The sequence below is a fragment of the Populus alba genome, chromosome 1 (genome assembly GCF_005239225.2).
Source record: "Populus alba chromosome 1, ASM523922v2, whole genome shotgun sequence".
Lineage (NCBI taxonomy): Eukaryota > Viridiplantae > Streptophyta > Magnoliopsida > Malpighiales > Salicaceae > Populus > Populus alba.
The window spans coordinates 37813143-37833741 of record NC_133284.1 but is presented as its reverse complement, the minus strand read 5'-3'; the positions used below and the strand labels follow the sequence as shown (position 1 = coordinate 37833741).

General features: G+C 32.7%; 1 protein-coding gene across 3 annotated transcripts; it reads right to left on the bottom strand.

The window, feature by feature from the left end:
• Nucleotides 1-7176: 7176 nt before the first annotated feature.
• LOC118058127 (AUGMIN subunit 6) lies at nt 7177-17335 on the bottom strand. Of its 3 annotated transcripts, XR_004689102.2 has the most exons (15): nt 17036-17335; nt 16890-16946; nt 16681-16775; nt 16013-16163; nt 15118-15243; nt 14871-15027; nt 13658-13718; nt 13288-13576; nt 12146-12271; nt 10807-10962; nt 10448-10700; nt 9822-10292; nt 9253-9320; nt 9057-9125; nt 7177-7504 (listed from the first exon to the last, which is right to left on the bottom strand). XR_004689102.2 is itself a non-coding variant. In XM_035070833.2 (14 exons), the coding sequence occupies exons 1-13, from the start codon at nt 17252-17254 to the stop codon at nt 9280-9282; spliced, it is 2202 nt and encodes a 733-aa protein (XP_034926724.1). In that variant the 5' UTR covers nt 17255-17335; the 3' UTR covers nt 8846-9125; nt 9253-9279. The 3 variants fall into 3 exon arrangements, 2 of the variants coding, with proteins under 2 accessions (XP_034926724.1, XP_034926723.1); XM_035070833.2 differs by lacking the exon at nt 7177-7504 and having other exon boundaries at nt 8846-9125; XM_035070832.2 differs by lacking the exon at nt 7177-7504 and having other exon boundaries at nt 8846-9320; nt 17036-17334.
• Between the last annotated feature and the right edge of the window lie 3264 nt (nt 17336-20599).

The window sequence follows — 20599 nt, the reverse complement described above, 5'->3', positions numbered from 1 at the left end:
GAAGATGGAGCAACAGACTGAGCAAGAAGACATATAGCTGATCAGTTGTCTCTCTTCCCCTGTTTTCTCTCGGTTCTCAATCACAAATCCCCTGTTCTCTGAAAAAGCAGGACACCATCACATATTCAAGGGGCAAGGAGCAGGAGGCTACACCTCAAGGATCTACTCCTCATCCCTCTCTCACCCGACAGTTTTCTCCTCCTGTTTGCGTCTCTCTCTTTATGCTGAATCCGTCACAGTGTATGGGCTGGTTGGGTCTTGTTGGGGATTTTTATCCTTTCAATAAGCTACCAAATGGGCAAGAAAAATGTGTGTTTTATGGCTTGATTTTGATGAGAAATTGGTTGGGTTTTTCTGCAGATCTTGTACTATTTGTAACGGGAGGAGATGAAGAAGAAAACTGGGTATGAGAAAAAAAATTGACAGGTAGAAACAGAAATAAAAGTTTTTTTCGGAACAGATAAACAATCAATGATTTTTTGCTATTAGTCTTGCAGATCTAAAAAATATGAAGAAGATAAAAACAAACGGAGCCTAATATACAGAAATAATACAGAAATTTTAAGGGAAAAAATACCTGAAATGGAAGAGTGTGATTCTCAAATCTTCTTGCGTTTTTCAACTGTTTTTGTTTTTGGACAGAGATGTAGAGAGGAGAACAACAGAGCGTAATATACAGAAATAATACATAAATTTTGAGGGAAAAAATACCTGAAATGAAAGAGTGTGATTCTCAAATCTTCTTACCTTTTCAACTATTTTTGTTTTTGGACAGAGACGTAGAGAGGAGAACAACGGAGCCTAAGATTAGGAAAGTGTTTTCCTTTTGACAAGGAAATGAAAACACTTTCCCGTGAGGAAATTTAATTTTTTTGTTGTTTGTAATTGATTTTCCTTTGACTTACTTTCTGTATTGTCATCAAATATGGGAAAGTGAGGAAAATGAATTCCTGAAATTCATTTTTCTTGAAACAAATAAGGCCTACATGTCAGTTTTTTGTTTTTTAACCATCAAAGTAGGTGGCAATTATAAGAATTTAGAAGAAAAAGATTAGTTTTTATTATGATTTTAAATTTAAATCTTATAATTGTTAATATTAATAGTTATTAGAGACTTATATAATTATTAACTTTAAAATTTATAGAAATTAATCGAAATATATAAAAGTATCCCGCATAAATAAAAAAATTCTTGATTATCTTTACATGTCAAATATTTTTTTTTTAAAAAAAAAACAAGTGTCTACTCCGTTGCAAGTTAATGCGAGCATGTACTGATTTACGAGTCATCCTTTCTTTCTTTTTTTAGATTTCTTTGAACATGGAAGCTTAGACTATTACCTTTGGCATATCTTTAATATTTTCTTTTCAACATCTTTGAAACTCTTCACACGCTACTATAATGATGATGGAAGAACATATCAACGAGAAATGTAGGATGATAAAGGAAATTTCTATACGAACCCTTACGATCATAAGGTCTGTTGCCATGACAGCCAAGCTTAGCAAAATCAAAATCTTCCAACTCAGTTTTGGAGCTTTCAAATCTTGTGTGAACTGCTACGATCTCATGGACGTCGCTAATCCCTTTGAAGACATATCTCATGAAGTTCATGGTAGCCCAGCTCACCAAACTCTAGCAGCTCTCCTGTCAGGTTCAGCAATTGACCATGCCCTCTGAAGACATTTCAACATCTTTGACTTCACCACTAGCAAGCCGTAGAACCCTCGCAAACATTGTTACATAGCATATTATATGACTTCTAAGTCCTTGCTTGTGTCAGCATCTTTTGTTTCAGCTGACGCGTGCATAATCCACGGAACTCAAACAAAACAGAAGCTAGCTTTCAATTCTGAAACATTGAAGGACAACTTTGCATCCTTTTATATATATATATATATACACACGAGATGCATGCTCACGCGCTGCCGCGAGCTTATAAAATAAATATATTTAATAGTATTATAATTGTGAACCAGCGCTAGATAAGTAATAGAAACTAAAGATATGATGGAGCTAATATTTCATGACGAGAAAAAAAGTTGTGTTGGTGATCAAAACTTAGAGACTGAACAAAATGATTTGTAGCAATCCATAATGTTTTGGGAGGAAAGATACATTGCTTTCGCTGCATGATTTAGTTTTTCTGTTAATAAAAGGCAAAAAAAATTACAAAGCTAAAATTTCTACCAACTTAATATTAAAAAGAACAACAAAAATAATTTTGGAAGGAAAAAAAACCTATAAGAAAAAACATTGTAGCAATTGATAATGTTTTTATGAGGAAAACTACAGTGCTTTCCCAATAAAATAAAATAAAAAACCATTTAGATAAATACTGTAGCAATCCTTATTGTTTTGTAAGAAAAACTATAACGCTTTTCTATATGATTTAACTTTATTGTAATTATAATTCTTAACCAACTTAATATTTTTTAAAAATAAACAAAGATAATTTTGGAAAAAATAATAAAAAAATAATATGGGTAAACACTGCAATAATTCACAGTGTTTTAACGAAAAAAATTATAAAGCTAAATTCTTAATCGGCTCAATATTAAAAAAATATTAAATCAACAAAGATAATTTTAGAAAAAAAAAATATTAAAAGAAAACACAAAAAAAGGAAAAAAATCATGTTGGAAACACTGTAGCAATTCACAATGTTTTGTAATGAAAGCTACAGTGCTTCCCCACATGATTTAACATTATTTATAATGACTTTTAATAGTAATTTTCAACAATGTTTTGTGAGGAAAGTTACAGTGCTTTCCCCACATGATTAAGCTTTATTACAAAGTTAAATTCTAACCAACTCGATATTAAAAAAAATAAAATCGACGAAGATAATTTAAAAAAAATATTACAAAAAAGAAAAACACAAAAGAAACTGGAAAAAAAACCATGTAAGGAAAAATTGCATCAATCCATAGTGTTTTGTGAGGAAAAACTTGTATTTATTTTGTAATTGCAATTATTAAACAGCTTAATATTTTTTTAAAAAAAAACTGACAAAGACAATTTTAGAAAAAAAAAAAACATAACAAAACAGAAAAAAACCACATGAGAAAAAACACTGTAGCAATCCACAGTAATTTGCAAGGAAAGTTACAGTGCTTTCCTCACATATTATAACTGTAATTTTTAACCAGCTTAATATTAAAAGAATAAAATAAAAAAGATAATTTTTGGAGGAAACAAAAACGAAAACAAAGAAAACCATGTAGAGAAACACTGTAGCAATCAACAATGTTTTAAAAGAAAAAAATTACAAAACTAAATTATTAATTAGCTCAATATAAAAAAATTTAACAAATATAATTTTGAAAAAAGAAAAAAAGAAAAACTAATTAAAAAAAACACCGTAGCAATCCACAATATTTTAAAGGAAAAAAATTACAAAGCAGAATTTTTTAACCAGTTCAATATTTAAAAAGTAAAATCAATAAAGAAAACATTTTAAAAGAAAATTAAATGGAAAAAAAGAAAAAAAAAAGCAAAGTTGGAAAAAAAAAAGAGAAAAAAACGAAAAAAAAAATGAGGAAAAGTTGAAAAAAAAATGAAAAATGCAAAAAAAAAAAAGAAAAAAAAGAAAGAACTGTGGATTACTGTTGTAATCCACAGTGATTTAGGTGTGGGGGAACAGTGGTTCCCCCACACCATTTAGATAGTGTTATAATTGTAATTGCCCTAGCGTTCACACAATACAAGATATAAATCGGTTTGGTTAGTTTCATCTAAAAAACTAACCAAACCGATTTATTTATTCATTTTTTAATCAAAACCGAAACCGATCCGAAACCGGTTCAAACCGACTAATTTTGGTTCAATTCGGTTAATTGAAAAGAAAAACTGGAAAAAACCGATTTCATCTTGGCCAAACATATCGAGCAGGTTTTCTGAATCAGGAAGCCAGAAAGAACAAGATTCAAACGAAAATTTGAAAAAAATAATTATCACAACATCCATTACAGTAATCGCAACATGAATGACAAATCAACAACCTTGTAAATAAATATAGAAAATAAATACATAATAGATCTACAGAAAAAAAAAAAAAAAGTAAATAGGGACAAAAATTAAGAGATAAAGATTGAAGAGGGGGGCTCCAGAGCTGCTATTTGGTTGTTAATCCATGAACTTAGTCGACTATACTTAAAGAAAAGGATAAAAAAAATTGAGAGATGAGAGATAATGATGGTTCGTTCACCATATCTACTTTGGGGGAGGAGGGGGGTTGTGCTTAAAGCCTTAAGAAAAGAATGAGAGAGATGAGAGATGAAGATGTTGAGGGGGGGTTATGAGAAAGGTTGAGAGATAAGAGATGAAGATGAGGGGTTGTGAGAAAGTTTGAGGGATGAGAGATGAAGATGGGAGGGGGGGCTATGTTGAGAGATGAAGATTGAGAAATATGGGCGAGAAATGTTGAGAGTGAAGATAAGGGTGGGGGTTGTGTTGAGAGGTAAAGATTATGAAACATGGGTGGCGGCTAAGGTTTAGAAAGGAGAAGGGGAAAGCTAAAAAGTAGGTATTTATAGTACTATTGATTTTTTTATTTAAATCGGTTTGATTCGGTTTATTCGGTTTCAGCCTTTTAAAACCAAAACATAACCGAACTGGCTTGTTTTTTAATTTTTCTAATCGATTTTTTTTACGATTTGGTTTTTTTGGTTATTTTTTTTTTCTGTTTTTCTCGGTTTAATTGGTTTTTCAGTTTTTTTTCTCACCCCTACCCATGTCTTTGTTCAGGCTTGATCAAATAAAGTGATACTCTTTTTTTAGGTTTCTTGGATATTGCTTTTGCATATTCATCCTTTAAAACCTTTCAGAATTATTAATGTTTAGACAGTTTGCTCAAAGATTGCATTTATGTTTTAGAGTATGTTTGACAGTGTGGTAGCGGTTAAGGTTGTCAAAAACGTTTTTTTAACACGACACAGAACATTCAATTTAAACTCAACTCGTAAACTCGAATCGTAAAATCAAAAATAAAAATTTTTAACTACAAATTGTAAAATCGAAAGTAAAATATTTTAACTAAAATCGTAAAATCGCAAGTAAAATATTTTAAACAATAAAAATATCCAAACATATTAAAATACATAATTGAAATAAAATTAAAATAAACAATACAAATGCCTCCACTAATAATTTTCTGACAAAACTTGCAGTGCACTTTTCTTGAATTCTTGTCAACATCTATGCCATATTGCCATCCCATGTCAAGTCTATTGCCACTTGTAGTTTTTTTAGAAGCCATGTATCCTACAGTTCAATACATTATTCACAATGAGAAAGCTACGGGTATGCTGCAAACTTTGTAGCAATCACAATTCACAGTGTCATTTCGCAGAATGACACAAACAGAATGCAATTAGTGACAACCATTCAACCAAAACAGCCCTGGTGTCAATCACAAATTCACAATGAGAAAGCTACGGCCTACGGGTATGCTGCAAACTCTATAACAATCACAATTCACACTGTCATTTCGCAGAATGACACAAACATAATGCACTTTATGCAGATTATAAAATGAGCTTTAATATCACAAAGGCACAACGCCTCCTTTTCTGTTGGGAATTAAGCTTTCAATGCCTTTTATGCAGTTCAAGCTTCACAAAATGGCAATAAATTCAATGATCACAAGATGGGTATCAGGAATGGGGAGAATCACAGAAATCAAAAGCACGGTTATTCATCAAGCCCGGTGATCAAGTCACAGCAAAGCAAGCAACATCAAACAGAAAAAAATTCACACTTCACAGATTGCAGAACTTCAGCATGCCCAATTGCCCATTGCCCAGATCAAACCAAAAAAAATTCCCCCGATAGAAGCAAACCACTTAATTAAGCAAGATCACAGCATACCCAAATAATTTTTTGTCTCTAATCACTTAATTAGACAGAAAAAAAAAAAACAAAGCTTGGGATTGAGAATCATTGCTTACCTTCGTCTGGGACTCTGGACGACGTCTGGGACTCTGGACGATGGAGGCAAGGAGAGTGTGAGACAAGGAGTCAGGGACGATGATGAAGTCACAGACTCACAGGTGAGGAGTCTGGTTGTCTGGGGACCGTGGGGTGACCTTGAGACAGTGACGAACCGACGAAGTCGCAGGACTCAGGAGGGTGGTCGCCTGGTCGGGGACTTGGGTGGGAACTGGGAATTGGGAAAGAAAATAGATTAGTTAGTGTTAGTGCCCTAAATTCCTAATGCCCTGAGCCCCTGAGTTAAAATCTGTTTCATTTCTAATTTTCCATTTACGCCGCGTGACATTGCATCTAACTCGTGGAATCGTAACGTTTTTAACGGTTTTGTGCGAGTTTGACCCGGTTTTGTGCGAGTTTGACCATTTTCGAGTTTTGCTTCCGGTTCAACACGTTTTACTGGTTTTAACTCGTAAAATCGTACGATTTTACGAGTTAAAACGTGTTTTTAACAACAATGGTAGCGGTTATTTTTTAAATAACTTTTTGTGCCGAAATGCATACTAATGATATTTTTTTATTTTTAAAAATTATTTTTTGACATTAGCACATCAAAACGATCCAAAACATACAAACTGTATTAAATTTTTTTAAAAAAATTTAAATTTTGTGGGAACGTGGTTTCAACCGCATTCCCAAACGCTTCCTTAATTTCTATTACACAAATCAACTTATAGAGTCCCGTATATATGCATTGGGCATTTGGCATTGTGTTTGAAAAAACGTTTTTTGAAAAAAATTTAATTATTTTTTACTTTAAATTAATATGTTTTTGATATGTTGATCTCAAAAATAGTTTTTTAAAAAATAAAAAAAATATTATTAGTATAATTTTCTGCGTGAAAAACACTTTAAAAAGTAATCACAACCACACTATTGAATATGTTATCAAATTGTTTTATTTATTTATTATTAAAGCATAAATATGATGTTACTTCGTCCTTACTTTGAGCTCTTGATGTGGGAAGCCATAGAATATTGTTGTGCTAGCTCTTTGCTATAACCTGGCTTGTTGACTTTGAACGTTCAAAGCTGAGCTAGCTTAGAACCAACGGAAAAAAGGAAATTCTTGCGATGGAAACTGATGCCTCTGTTTTTTATATGCCTCTGTTTTCATCTCCCCTGTGTTAATTTCTTATGTTTGCTCTATTTCGATTGGATTGTTTTGGTTTACTTCTAGTGCTGTGCATTGCCCTCCATGAATGTCAACTTTGGCAGTTCATATCTCATTTTTTATTTAATTTAATTTAATTTTGTTTTAATTTTAGGTGGTATTCACGCAGCTAGCTGACTGTTACGAAACTCAAATGCAGGGACAATGACGAAGCTCTATTGACGTAGCATCTATACACGTGCGAGGACTTCTTTTTGTCGTTTCATTTGCTGCAGCAGCACTGTTGTCGAATTCCTTCCTTTCTTTCAGCAACCTCTTCTGCTCAAGTTTGCTTTTACACTTCTTTTTGTGTGGTGACTGGTGCTTTTGGTTTGAAAGTCTCTTACTGTTGATTGTACCTTTATTTTAAATTGATATTAAATAAAAAAATCATTAACATAACTAAATATCTATCCAAAAAAAAATATAAACTAAGATATTTCACGTAACATATATAATTTATTTGATTGTATTCAATAACTTTGTTTATCAATATCAATTTTTTTAATCAAATGATAATAAAATTAGACATATCTAAAATTAATTGAATAAAATCAAAGAGGTAAAAACATATCCCTACACTTATTATAAATAATGTCCAAAAATAAATCTTAAATATATAAAAATAAAAATTATAGATGAAGTGGAATAATCTTTTAAAATATTAAATAAAATATTTAAAATAACAATCACAATTTATAACAAGCTAAAAAAAAAAACCAGAGAGAAATGATATTAATTTAAATATAAATAATAAAATCATTTAATATATATATATATATATATAGAAAAAACATGATTTCTTTTTTAAAAAACAAACTTATAAAAAAACAAAAAGAAAACAAAGAGGCCAAGCCAATGCCCCCCATTAGAAAAGGCCTGTGCACATACTCTTAATTTTTTAATGCAAATGTTGTCTTTCCTAATATTTATTTTTAAAAAAGTTGTAGATTACACTTCTAGTTTTCTCATAAATTCAACCACTAATGACCAGAAAAATAAGATCAATGTTTTTTCAACCCAAAAAACCTAAAATACTAAACATAATCTAAACTCATGGATGACCTTAAAAACTACAAATTCAAAATCAATACAAAATAATTTTTTTTTAAAATAAAAAACCATCCAAGTAAAACTACCCTCAACAAAAAGAACTTGTTAACACTAAAATCAATTATTTTAGTAATTAGAATTAATGTCACAGCCATTCTCTTTTTCTACCGCTGAAATATAATGATCTCTATTTTGAAAAACAAAATTAAAAAAATAAATTTTTTTATCAAAATTAAATTGCAAAAATATTAAGGGATCAAATAGGTAAAATATATTAAATTTTAGGACTAAAATAAACTTTTTATAAAAACATTGAAACCATCAGTTATTTATATTGTCTTTTCAACTTCAGCCTTTCATCTTTAATTTTCTACTTGGATAAATTTGATTCAATTATAACTTTGTCAATAAAGAATGCAATCATAAAAAAAAAAAAAAGGTTCAAGAACTAAGATGAAAAAAAAATGAAGACGAAGAGACTTTTGTGTATGATAATCCAAGAGATAAAAAACATGGATATCCGCAATCGAAGAGACGTCAACTTCATTGGCATAAACTTCATGAATAATGCAGGGACCACTTGTATATTTACAACAAATTTTTACCTAAAAGATGCGATCACAATCACATTCCATAAATTAAAATACTTTTTCCGGACAACAAATTCCATATAATTTAGCACCAAAGACATTGTAAGATGTTCCAGGTACCCTAGCAGTACTGGTATTCTCTATACATTAGATGATTGCAAAGAAGCATCTCAAACAGTAAAGAGTTCCAAAAACAGAATATCATGCATTTCAACAAACAGGATGGTATAGCTGAAGGCTAGAAATTCAGAGTCTGTCGGGTGCAAACCTCTTAATTATCGTGGACAGGCACAAATGGGAGGGACTTCAGCAACCTTGGATACTCCACAGTTGAATCCTCAAAAAAAAAAAAAAAAACATATCCAATAAAAAACAGTAAATGAGAAAGGAAAACTCGCATAATGATTACTAGTTCCTGCTCTAATACACAATCAAATCCGTTGTTATACAAATCTATCACATACATAAAGAACAATGCTGAAAATTCTGACTCAAAGCTCCATCAAGGCCGTTTCAGTTTCTGAAAGTGGAGCTGCAACAAATTTAAACAAACTTCAAATCAATAACATGTCCCAGTTTGGAAAAAGATCCAACATGAAATTAAAAAATATGAAACAAGAAAAGGCAAAAAAAAAAAGAGGGAATATTTGTAAAAGGATCTCTAAACCTTTCTGAGAAAATGAGGGTCTCCAGTTGATAAATCCTCATTTACATAATTTTACCTAGATTCAAACAGAACTCTACCACAAAATAATTATAGTAGTTGTTTTGTCTAAGCATAATTAATCTTGGACGTTAAAAATAAATCAAGACTGGAATAATGGATTGCTGACCATGCAGCAATGTGACACATGCTAGCTTAATTACAGCAAATTGATGGCATATTTTGAGATTGAAGATCTGAAATTTTCATAGTTGATGGCATATTGAACACAAACTGCATCTAGAAAATCATTCAACAATAACTCATAACCAGATAATTAACAAACATATAAATGCCTATAACACAAGTGTTTCATCCACAGCAACGTACCAAGTAAGTCCTCGTACAAATCTGGTACAAGGGATGTATCTAACAGGAAAGGAGGTGAGAAAACTTGATCATGGGGTTCCTCAATGTCATTGAATAAGCTCTGACCATCAGATATCGCACCATTTGATCCAGCAGCTGTGAGGAAGCCATTTATGTGGTCATAGTCAGTAAGTGAACCCAAATCATTTAAAATTTCCGGTAATTCTTTGTACTTGCTTCCAGCATGGCCATCTCGAACATGTTTCTCAAGCAAATCAGAGTTCATTTGAGATACTGAAAATCTTTTACTTCTTGTTGAGACTGCTTTTTTTTCTGGGACAAAAGAAAATCCAGGCGATGAAAGAGGTAAAAAGAAGTGCTCAGAACTTTCATCAGACTGACTGTCGTGAGATGATTCTGAGTTGCAAGATTGCATTGACAGAGCAGCTTCTCTTACAGATCTCTTTAAGTTTTGAACAAAATAATCTCCATCTACAAATACACAAAATCAAGAATCAAACTCTCCAACTAAAGCTTTCAAAAACCAAAATTCTTTAATTGATAAATGCAAGGGCGCCTTCAGCATGCCAATAAGTGTGATAACATATGCAGAGGGATAAAGCAGGTGGCAGAGAGAATTAGCAAACCTTGCGATGGATTATCTAAACGATTATTTGATAAAGGCTGGTCCAGAGAGTTTCTTTCAGATAGATTTTCCATTTGGATGGTTTGGGGAGCTAACATTTGTCTCTTTTGCAAATTTGCACCTTTTCCAGAAGAGTTTGGGGTCAAACTGAATAACTGGGGTAGCTTCAAAGCAGGGGGGCTAGCAGATACCTTGTCAAGCTGAACTGTGGAAATTTTTGAAGTCACCTCTGCAACATTATCGGAGCTAGTTTCCTAACAGTTCAGGGGGGGGGGGGAGAAAGAGAACTCAGCTTTACATGATGAGTTATTCAACATTGGGCATTTTATTTTGCATGAACTTATCATTCATAAAAATTACCAAGGTCCTTCCACTGCTTTGAGCTTGTATAGGTGAGGTTCCACGATGCTTGGCCATTGGTGGCTGGCTGGAAGAAATATTATTTACTTTCTCTGTACACTCTGATATTGAATTTTGTATTGTTGGAACAACTTCATTAAGTTGGTCAATAAGCCCCTGTGGAAAAAAGTATTAGAGTGGAAAAATTATTCAAGATGGCCTCCAGTAAGTAGGAAAGCCTTGTGATCTCAAGAACATGATGCAAGTGCTCACAAATGATAAAAACGCAATCTAGTATCATCCCATTAAGACAATAGGGTTCTTAACATCAGTAATTCAGCAAATCTATGCCAATTTCGTTTATATAAAGGACATGTGTTGCTATTCATCATTTTAAGGGGTGAATACTCGTGGTTGAGGTTTTGCATCAGGGAAAGGTTTTGTGCACAGTCTAGTAAGTTTCAACACTTTGAAAAAGCATGGATTGGGTTCTTAACATCAGTAATTCAGCAAATCTATGCCAATTTCGTTTATATAAAGGACATGTGTTGCTATTCATCATTTTAAGGGGTGAATACTCGTGGTTGAGGTTTTGCATCAGGGAAAGGTTTTGTGCACAGTCTAGTAAGTTTCAACACTTTGAAAAAGCATGGATTGGTCCTCTCCTTTGCTGCAAAAAAATAATGGGGATGGAAATAAAAAAAATGAACAATGACAACTACTGTAACTCACTACTCACTGATGTCTGCAACAAGGAGTATCCATAACACTTGATTATATCCATCTTCTAAGTTATTATGGCATGACCACAAACTCTATGAGTCATTAATGGGGATGGCAATTTCACCCAGACCCAATGGATACTGACCTGAATGGGTAGGAAATTTTTAAACCCGATCAGGTGGTCAGGTTTTGGGTTAGGTATGGATATTGGTCTGCCCGACCCAAAACAAATAAATAACTTTTAAAGTTTTAAAAAATTACATCTGTATTGTATACCAAACTAATTATGTACTAAACAGTTGTAAATTATAGTATTTGAGTTCAGGTTATGGTTACACGATGGGTACTCGAAACCTAATCAAGTTGGGTCCGGGTTATGGATACCTGAATGGGGTACTTATCATTATGATGCATGCTCATTCTGTGAATGAAAGAGGACATTTAAGGAGGTATAAGCAACTATCTTGTTATCAATGCACATCACAAGAAAATAAAACACAGGCACGCAAATACCCAACATGTCCAGTGGCATTAAGCCATCATCAAGCTGAAACTGCAATTGTTAAATTGAAAGTCAAATTTGCAGTACTTCAGAGCTTACTCAAAGCTTGCTCAGTTCACAAAGATTATTTCATACCTGAAAACTACTCAGGTGTTGCTGATGTTCTGCAAGAGTTGCAGCTAAAGATTCAGCATGGCCACTAGTACCACCATCGAGTGCGCTTCTTAATATATCTGGACCTTCTCCATCATTAGCTTTTGCCTACAAAGCAATTGTTGCCCAATAGCAGTTCACTACATCATCAATGATAATTGACAAGCAAAATCCAATCAACTTGTAAGTTCTTGGATTGAAAATTCATAGACTTCTCTAATTCATCTATACTACCGTTGCACATCTGTTTTATACTTCTCTTGTATTAAGACATTTTAATGAGAAAAAATTGATTTTAATAATCATTTTCCATAACAACCACTTTCTTTCTCTACAGTGATATTCTTATCAAAGACAATTTTGTCGAATTCTCACATAATATCTGGAAAAACAAAGCAAATAAACATTAGGAATACTCAACAAAAGAGTGGAGGAAGTACTCAACAATATACTTTGCACATTTGCTTCCAAAGTAAAAATAGTACGCCAAAGAGTCAAGTTCTCACACAAAAAGACACTGTTCTGTATAATATAAGTATATGATCTACAAACAAATAAGAGAATATTCCTGTTTAAAAAATAAATAAATAAAAGCATCATCTAATAACAAATTGCTTCCATATATGAGTCATCCAGAGCAAAATCTCCAGCATATATGAGTCATCTAGAGCAAAATCTCCAAAATCTGAGATTCACTTATGATAATGCCATCCAAGAATGACAAATTGTGTTCTTTTCCAGATCTACATGCTCTTCCAACCCACTCAAAACAAAACACCTTGATAAATAGGGTGCACGTAAATCACAGAATAATCAGGTTGTGTCCATGTTGTAAAGAAAATCAACATAAGATTGCTAAGAACAAACATCAAACATGTCTTGTTTTCACCTAGTAAACTCAAACTTAGTATTGCACAAATATCTACAACCTCAAAACTTTGCAATACCAAACTTTTAATACATATATATAATCTCAATTTTGCAACACACTTTTAATCATATGCCATATAGCAGTTAATCATTAGCAAGTAATGAAGGCCTTGGCTTGGTATGCAGAAGGCATCTATTTTTACAAATTACCAATTAAATAAAGGAGCTCATGACCAGACAAAGAAATAGAATACCAGAAGAAGTGACTGTTTATGAATACGTTGCAATGCGTGTGTCCAACGCCTTATAATTTCAGCTACATCAACAGTGGGCTGGACTCTTCCACCTCTATCATCCACTCGAGAATGCATCTCATCATTTACTTGTAGATGGGATGAATCCAAACTGTTCTTCGACTTTTCCCTATTTCCATTAACATAAGATTCATCACTATGTTCTTTGTCATCTGAATGTTCATCTGAATAAGAAACCTGAGAGCTCTGATCCATAGCAGAGAGCAAAGATGATCCAGAGATGCGATATCTGTAAAGGAATATTACGCACGACGAGGAATAAGATAAATTGACATCTTCAGAATCTAGCACAATATACGATCTTAATTACCTATGCTCCCGATGAGCTATCAGGTCCTCAATTGGCCCTGAAGCAAGAACTTCATGTTGACCTGTAAATAAAGGTACTTAAAAAGTTACGGGAATAGCAGTAAAGTAGCAGTATATGTACAGTTTAAGCAGATATTAGCATCAAATTTTAAGAAGCATCTAATTAATGTCACAGAAATTTTAATCAAGAGGCCACACATTTTTTTGGGTAATAAGTGATTAAAAGTAACATAAGCAAGCTAAAAAATATTTTCATGTGCATATAAAGTGAAAGCAAGTGTAACAAAGTAAATGATAATTTCCTTTGATTGAAACTGATATCCAATCATGACAATGAGAGCATGAACAGTTTGGATCAAACTGTCTGTGACAGTCAAACATAGGCAAATGAAGGGAACAGTATTCATATACAGTTAAGGTATATGAGGTTGGATCCATCCCAGCAATGTTTTCTCTGCCTTTTACATATGTTTTTGAAAATGCCCATGGTAATCAAGAATCGGCAATTAGATTATAGGAGAAAACCATGTAAACAGACTGTTGAAATCAACATAGAAAAGATTAAGATTAGAAATTTACAAAAAAAGAAAGGTAAAAATCTTTTTAAGAAGTACAAGTTATGGCTAGTAGACATGGATAAATTACTCTTTAAGTAAAATGTCCAAAATAAGAAGATATAAACTCCAAAAGCGTATTTCCATCCTTTCTGACCATCCACAAAACTACTAGAAGAAAGAATAGTTTCAGAAAGCAAGCCTCAAAATCAATTAAGAGTAGATTTAGATAATCTAGAAGTCTATTTATTTACCTAAAAATCTGCAGGTCAAGCCCTAAAGGAATGACAAACTCGACCATACATGTTTCAAAGCACAAGTACCATGTCCATGGTAACTACATATCATCGTGGTATGCATCAAAATGTAAGTAATGAGTACCATCATGATAACAGAGAGGTACAGAAAAAATATGAACAGTGACCATTTGTTAAATCAACTAAACTCACCATCAAATGGAAACAACTTACTTAGATGGTAACTACTCTTGTAAACAAATGGAAGAACTTAATTAAAAAAAATTCATTTCAGAAGAAACCAAATGACCATCTCAATTATGGCATTATTTCCAAGAAAATCCTAGTTTATATATTCAAACAAATAAAATGGTTCAGCTTTTGTAAGAAAATAAAAAAGTAAACTTTGTTAATTTTGACTTACCTTTTCGAGCAAGTATAGAATCCCACAAGCGAGTAGCCTTTAAAACTAAATGTGAATTCTGGCTAGAACTTGACACTAGATCATCCCACAGTTCACCTTCTAACTTCACTTTGTTCCGCAAGTCATGTAGCTTTTCTAACTCTTGCTGCAAATAAGCCTGACATTCAAGTTTTCAAAAGGAAGTGTGAGGAAAACAGGCAGCTGCATCCTAAATCCTTTACAAGAAAGTAAATGAGTTTCCCATTACCTCTTCTGCACAAAGACCACGAAACTCAGCAGTCATCTCATGAGCCAAATTTGACCACATAGCCTGTCTCTGTACTGCTGTTTCTGCATTTTTAAGAAACCTCCTTCTTTCGAGAGCTATTCTTGCCTGTTTAAGGGGAGATTTTCAAATCACTGCTACCAAAATTGAAGTATAGTTGTAAATGAAATGTGTCAAAAGAGAAACTAGGGCAAAAGAACAGAAAACAGAGTACTCCTTTCTTAAAACCTTTCCAGCATTTGAATTGTTCACGAACATGCAAAGTTTAGAAAAGCAACCTTGAATAGTTCATATGGATTATAACTTATGATAATGGTAATTCACCCAAAAAGGAAACAAAGAAATGAAACTGCAGAAAAATGAATAGTCTTCCAATTTCTATCCAAAACTGCAATTATAATATGAATACAGATCATTCTAAAAGGAGAAAAAATATGTAACTTGGAAATTGTCAATTATGTTGTCCTTTTACTTTGTGTCCACATTGAGATCCACATCCAAGAAAGTTTCTATTGTATACTGAGTGAGAGAACCATATGAGATCTCACCTCTTTGACGCATTTAAAAAAAAACTGAGACCCATAGGAGTTCTGTAAGAGGCTTCTTAAAAAATCCTTTCCAAATTATGACCCACTTATAGTTACAGTTTAACAAAAGACGTTTCAACCTTTACAGAAGTGTTCTTTGATGTCAGTGCATTTAGGATCTATATACAAATGAAAGAACAATAGCTATGCATGTATTGCCTGATTGAAAGACTTTATAAGTGGATTTATACACCTTGATCACAATTTCAAATATCGCATTGCCTTTGACTGAGAATGACCTGAGCTTTGATAACTTTATACATTGATAAAGACCATGAAAATAGTATTACCTTCGTCACAGGAAGCAATGTAGCTGCATGTTGGAAGGCTACGTCTGTTAATGAAGCAGGAAGTGGGTTTGAAGCAACATCAGCAGCAAATGTCCGTCTGTGAACCTCTCTCAAAGCATGCAAAGAAAGTTGCCACAAGAGTTCAACAAATCTGCACATACATGAGAAACTTTTGCATTAAGCCAAAAAAAAATATCACTAAAGTTCTACACAATTCTATGCTCTAAATGGATGCCTTGAAAGTCGTTTTAAAAGGCAGCATTATGAACCAATTACAATTGTAGCAACTTGTGCAAGTAAATTTTCTTGATTATTTCACAAAGATACAAAACCCATTCAGAATATATGCACTCAAGAACATGCCAAAGCATATGAGTTCTCACTAGGAAACAAGCGTTCCAAGTCATCAACTTGCTTATGACAGACACACATTATCCTCTAGCGCTCCTATATATGAACAGAAAGCATCCATTTTACTAAGAAACCCAGATTCTCATAAGACAGCAGAACTTAAAACCAATACTGAATTTAACTTGACCCAACTATTTGGCTAAGTTGAGAGCAATGCAAGATGAACACATTTGGTTTATCTCTAGTTTCGTTTCTATAATTCAAAATTCACTTTTCAAAATTTTTTAAAAAAATTGACCAAATATCAAAAAAACTACCTCGGTCCACAACAAGTAGCAAGGGAAGAAACCCTTGAATTGCTCCTTGGAAGTGCCCCTTGCGATTCAAGCTCACTGATTATCCCTTGCACAACCTAACATTTCAACCACAACAAACAACAAAAGAACAAAAGCAAAAATAAAACACAAAAATAAAATCTAAGCTTTGCGGAAAATTCAACGAAATCACAACTAATCAAGTTACTAACCTTACGAAAATCACGTGACTGAGCGGAATCAAAAATCGGCCACACCTTATCAAAATCCTGACAAGATCGATCGCAAAAAGAAATTATCAACACTTGCATACAAGGAAGGAACATTATATCTAAAAAGGAGAAAATGAAAATATTACTTTGGCGGATTGAGCAGGACCGCGAAGCGAGGAGAGGATGAAGTAAAGAAGCTGTTCACCGAGTTTAGGGTTGGAGTGACGGAAAAGTCCGACCCGCGGAGTGCCATTTGATGAAGGTCCGAGTCCGATTATACTCGGATCCAGACCTAATAATAAACAGTTTGTATACATTGCACTCTCCAACTCTATCTCTCTCTCCTTCTCTCTGTCCATCGTCATCTACAAACTACAATCTCTCTCTCCCTCTCTCCCTCTCTCTCTCCCCCTCTCTCTTCGATTTCTTTCTGGTTGGTTTTTTGGTTTTTTAAAAATTAGAACTTTTATTATTTGTTTTTTCGACTGAGAGTTTTCTTTTTTGAACTGAAGGTCCTTGAGGAGTTGTTTATTCACGAAAAGGAAGTGAGGGGAAGGGGAAATGTTGCAAATTTAGGAAAAGTGAAAGGGTTGTTTGAGATTTTTGTTTTCATTTTTTTGAAAATGGGACCCGGAGAGATAAAGGAGGTCACGTTAGAGAGAGTTTGGACAGAGCTTGAGGGGAGAGGAGGCTGACGTCCGCTGATTAATTATTTATTAAAGTGATGCTGCGTCTTTGAGCTCTTGGCCGGCCATCTTCTAGCGTGGTTGAAAATGGGGTAATAGTTGTTTTTTAAATAATTTTTCATGTTAAAATATATGATAATAATATTTTTTTATTTTTTAAAAAATTATTTTAACATCAACACATCAAAACAATCCAAAACATAAATCCACATTAAATTTTAGCAAAAAAAAAAGTTTGAATTTTGTGGGAACGCGATTTGCACCGCGTTCCCAAATGCCCTCTTCAGATAGTTATTGTCCTGATTTTAGGGCGTGTATGGTATTGTAATAATTTTTGTAGTTGTAGTTTAAAATAAATAATTTGATAAAAAGTATTTTTTGTGAGATTGATTTTAAAAAAAGTTGGTATTTGGTTAAAACTGTGAGTGAAGTTATGGTTTTAAAAAAATCAGTTTCTTGTATTTGGTTAAAAACTGTGATTGAAATTGTGGTGGAAAAAAAAAAACAATTTTGTGTTTAGTTAAAACTGTGGTTGAAATTGTGGTAAAAAAAATAGTTTCTTATGTTTGTTTAATATGCTTTGTGTTTTAGATTTGATTTTAGAATTACTTAAAAGGATATATATATACACATAAATATAATTACAAAAGATAGGTGTTTTATAATTATGATTACATAACGAAATGAAAAATCCTTATACATTAATGTACTTCTTTATTGTTCCATCAAATTATTTGTAATTTCATCACGTACAAAATCCATACGTGAAGGCCTCTGTGATCCTTGAATAGTTTAGCGATGAACAATATCAGGTAAAATGTCATCTAGAATAAAATTGGGATCGCAATCATACTCAGAAAAAACTGCATTGTCTTGTGATCTCCTTCTAATATAGTTATGTAGTGCTATTGATGCAAATACAATCTCAACTTGTGTTTTGTATGGATAAGCAGACATGTTTTGCAAAATTTTCCACCTTTATTTCCATACCCCAAAAAAACATTCAATCACGTTATGTAATGATGAGTGTGCACGATTAAACACTTCTTTCCGACTACTTGGTTGTCCACGAAGCCTAAATTCTTGAAAGTAATACCTCTCGCCTTTGTAGTGACCCAAATACCTAGACTTGTTTGGATATCCAGCATTAACCAAATAATATTTTCCTGCAAATAATTACAACATGGTAATTAATAACAAAAGTTACAAAAATTATTATATTCCTTCAATTACTATATCTTTAATTTGGTCAAAATCACAACCTTCTGGAGGTTTTGGAAATTTGATATTGTTATTGTCAATAGCCTCAAGAAAAATATATGCATCGTGTGCATTGCCTTCATATCCTGCCCACACGAACATGAATTGCATGTCAAAACCACAAGCGTTTATGACATTTTGTGTTAGTACACTTTTTCTTCCAATAAATGGAATTTGATTTTCAGATGATATGCATGCACGAACATGTGTTCTATCAATTGCACTGATACAATTCTACAGGCCACAAAAACATTAAGTACTCATAAACATTTATAACATATTTCATACTCATTTAAACAACTTAATTAAACAAAAATTCATCTTACCTTGAAATGTGGCATAAATCTTGGATTCATAGCAATTTCTCTTGGTGTGCTCATAAATTGTGGATCTACTGGTTTTATGACTTCCATAGCAAACAAACATGATGATTTAAGCACTTCTTTAAAACATCTATTAATAGTTTCGCCTGAATGCTGGAATCTTTCCTACACTTGTTTATTTGACGCCCCAACTGCTATTGTAAATAGAAACATTGCCACCTTTTCAATAATGCTCATTCAATGCACAGACTCAACAAAGTTGTTGCGTCCATCTTGAACATGTTAACACTTCGTTTCCAATGACTTCTTAAAACCTCCGTCAACCAACGCATCCCTATGTTATACAAAACCATACATGGTTCTTTATACATATAATTAAGTTTCCATCACTGTGGTCTACAATATGGTTTATTACATTATCATAATTACCATTGAAATCCCCATTAAATATATCGTTAAACCGTGAATCATCCATAACTTCAATTACATGTATACAAAAAAAAAAATTATATGTTGTTAATAAAAATATTTAAATAATTAAATATCATTCAATAAAAAAGAACTATCAAAAAGTTGGTGTGACATAAGTTTTTTCATACCTGTAAAGCCAATAAAAACAGAGAGTTCCACTTGCTTGTATAAAATGCAGTTGATGTTTGAGAGGTGTGTTATGAAGTAAAATAGTTCTTTGAAAGTTGGCTTACAAACATTCCTCTTTATATGGAAAAAACTCAATGTTGTTTACGTCTTGTTTACAAGTTATTTAGCTTTCAACATAAATACATTATCACATGGACAACATTTTGACATGTATTTTTTCATTTTGTGTTCTCATTCTATTATTCAAGATTCCTTAGCCCATTTTTTTTTATTTACTTATCACTGTGATAAACAGATCACAACAGTGCAAACCGAAAAACATGTACCGAAATCATCTAAAAACAACAGTAACTGAGATTCAATTGACACCTCACAAAATAAACACAATTTATATATATGAACTCCAACAACAACTGTACCAAAAAGAGCATGTATTCCAATTGAATCGGTGACAAATCCGGTAGCTCAAACAACAATTACAATAGCACAAACATATATTTCATACATTGGCTCCCATGCACACAGTAGCTGAAACAATATTCACAACTCACTTGCACACAGTAGCTGAAACAATCATTTTAACAGCAATGAATAGCATTAACAGCATTAAAAAATAAGACAGTAGCTTCCATCAATCCTCATAACAAAAAAGAAAACAAATGCATATTTTACACCTTACAAGCACATGGGAGCTACACATGGTATATCAATTAATTCCAGCTTGACAAATAAGGCTACAGCTCCCATCACCTTATGGCATAAAAAGAAAATAAACCAATATTCACACAATAGCTGTACATGGTATATTAATGAATACAACTTCACACACAAGGCTGCAACT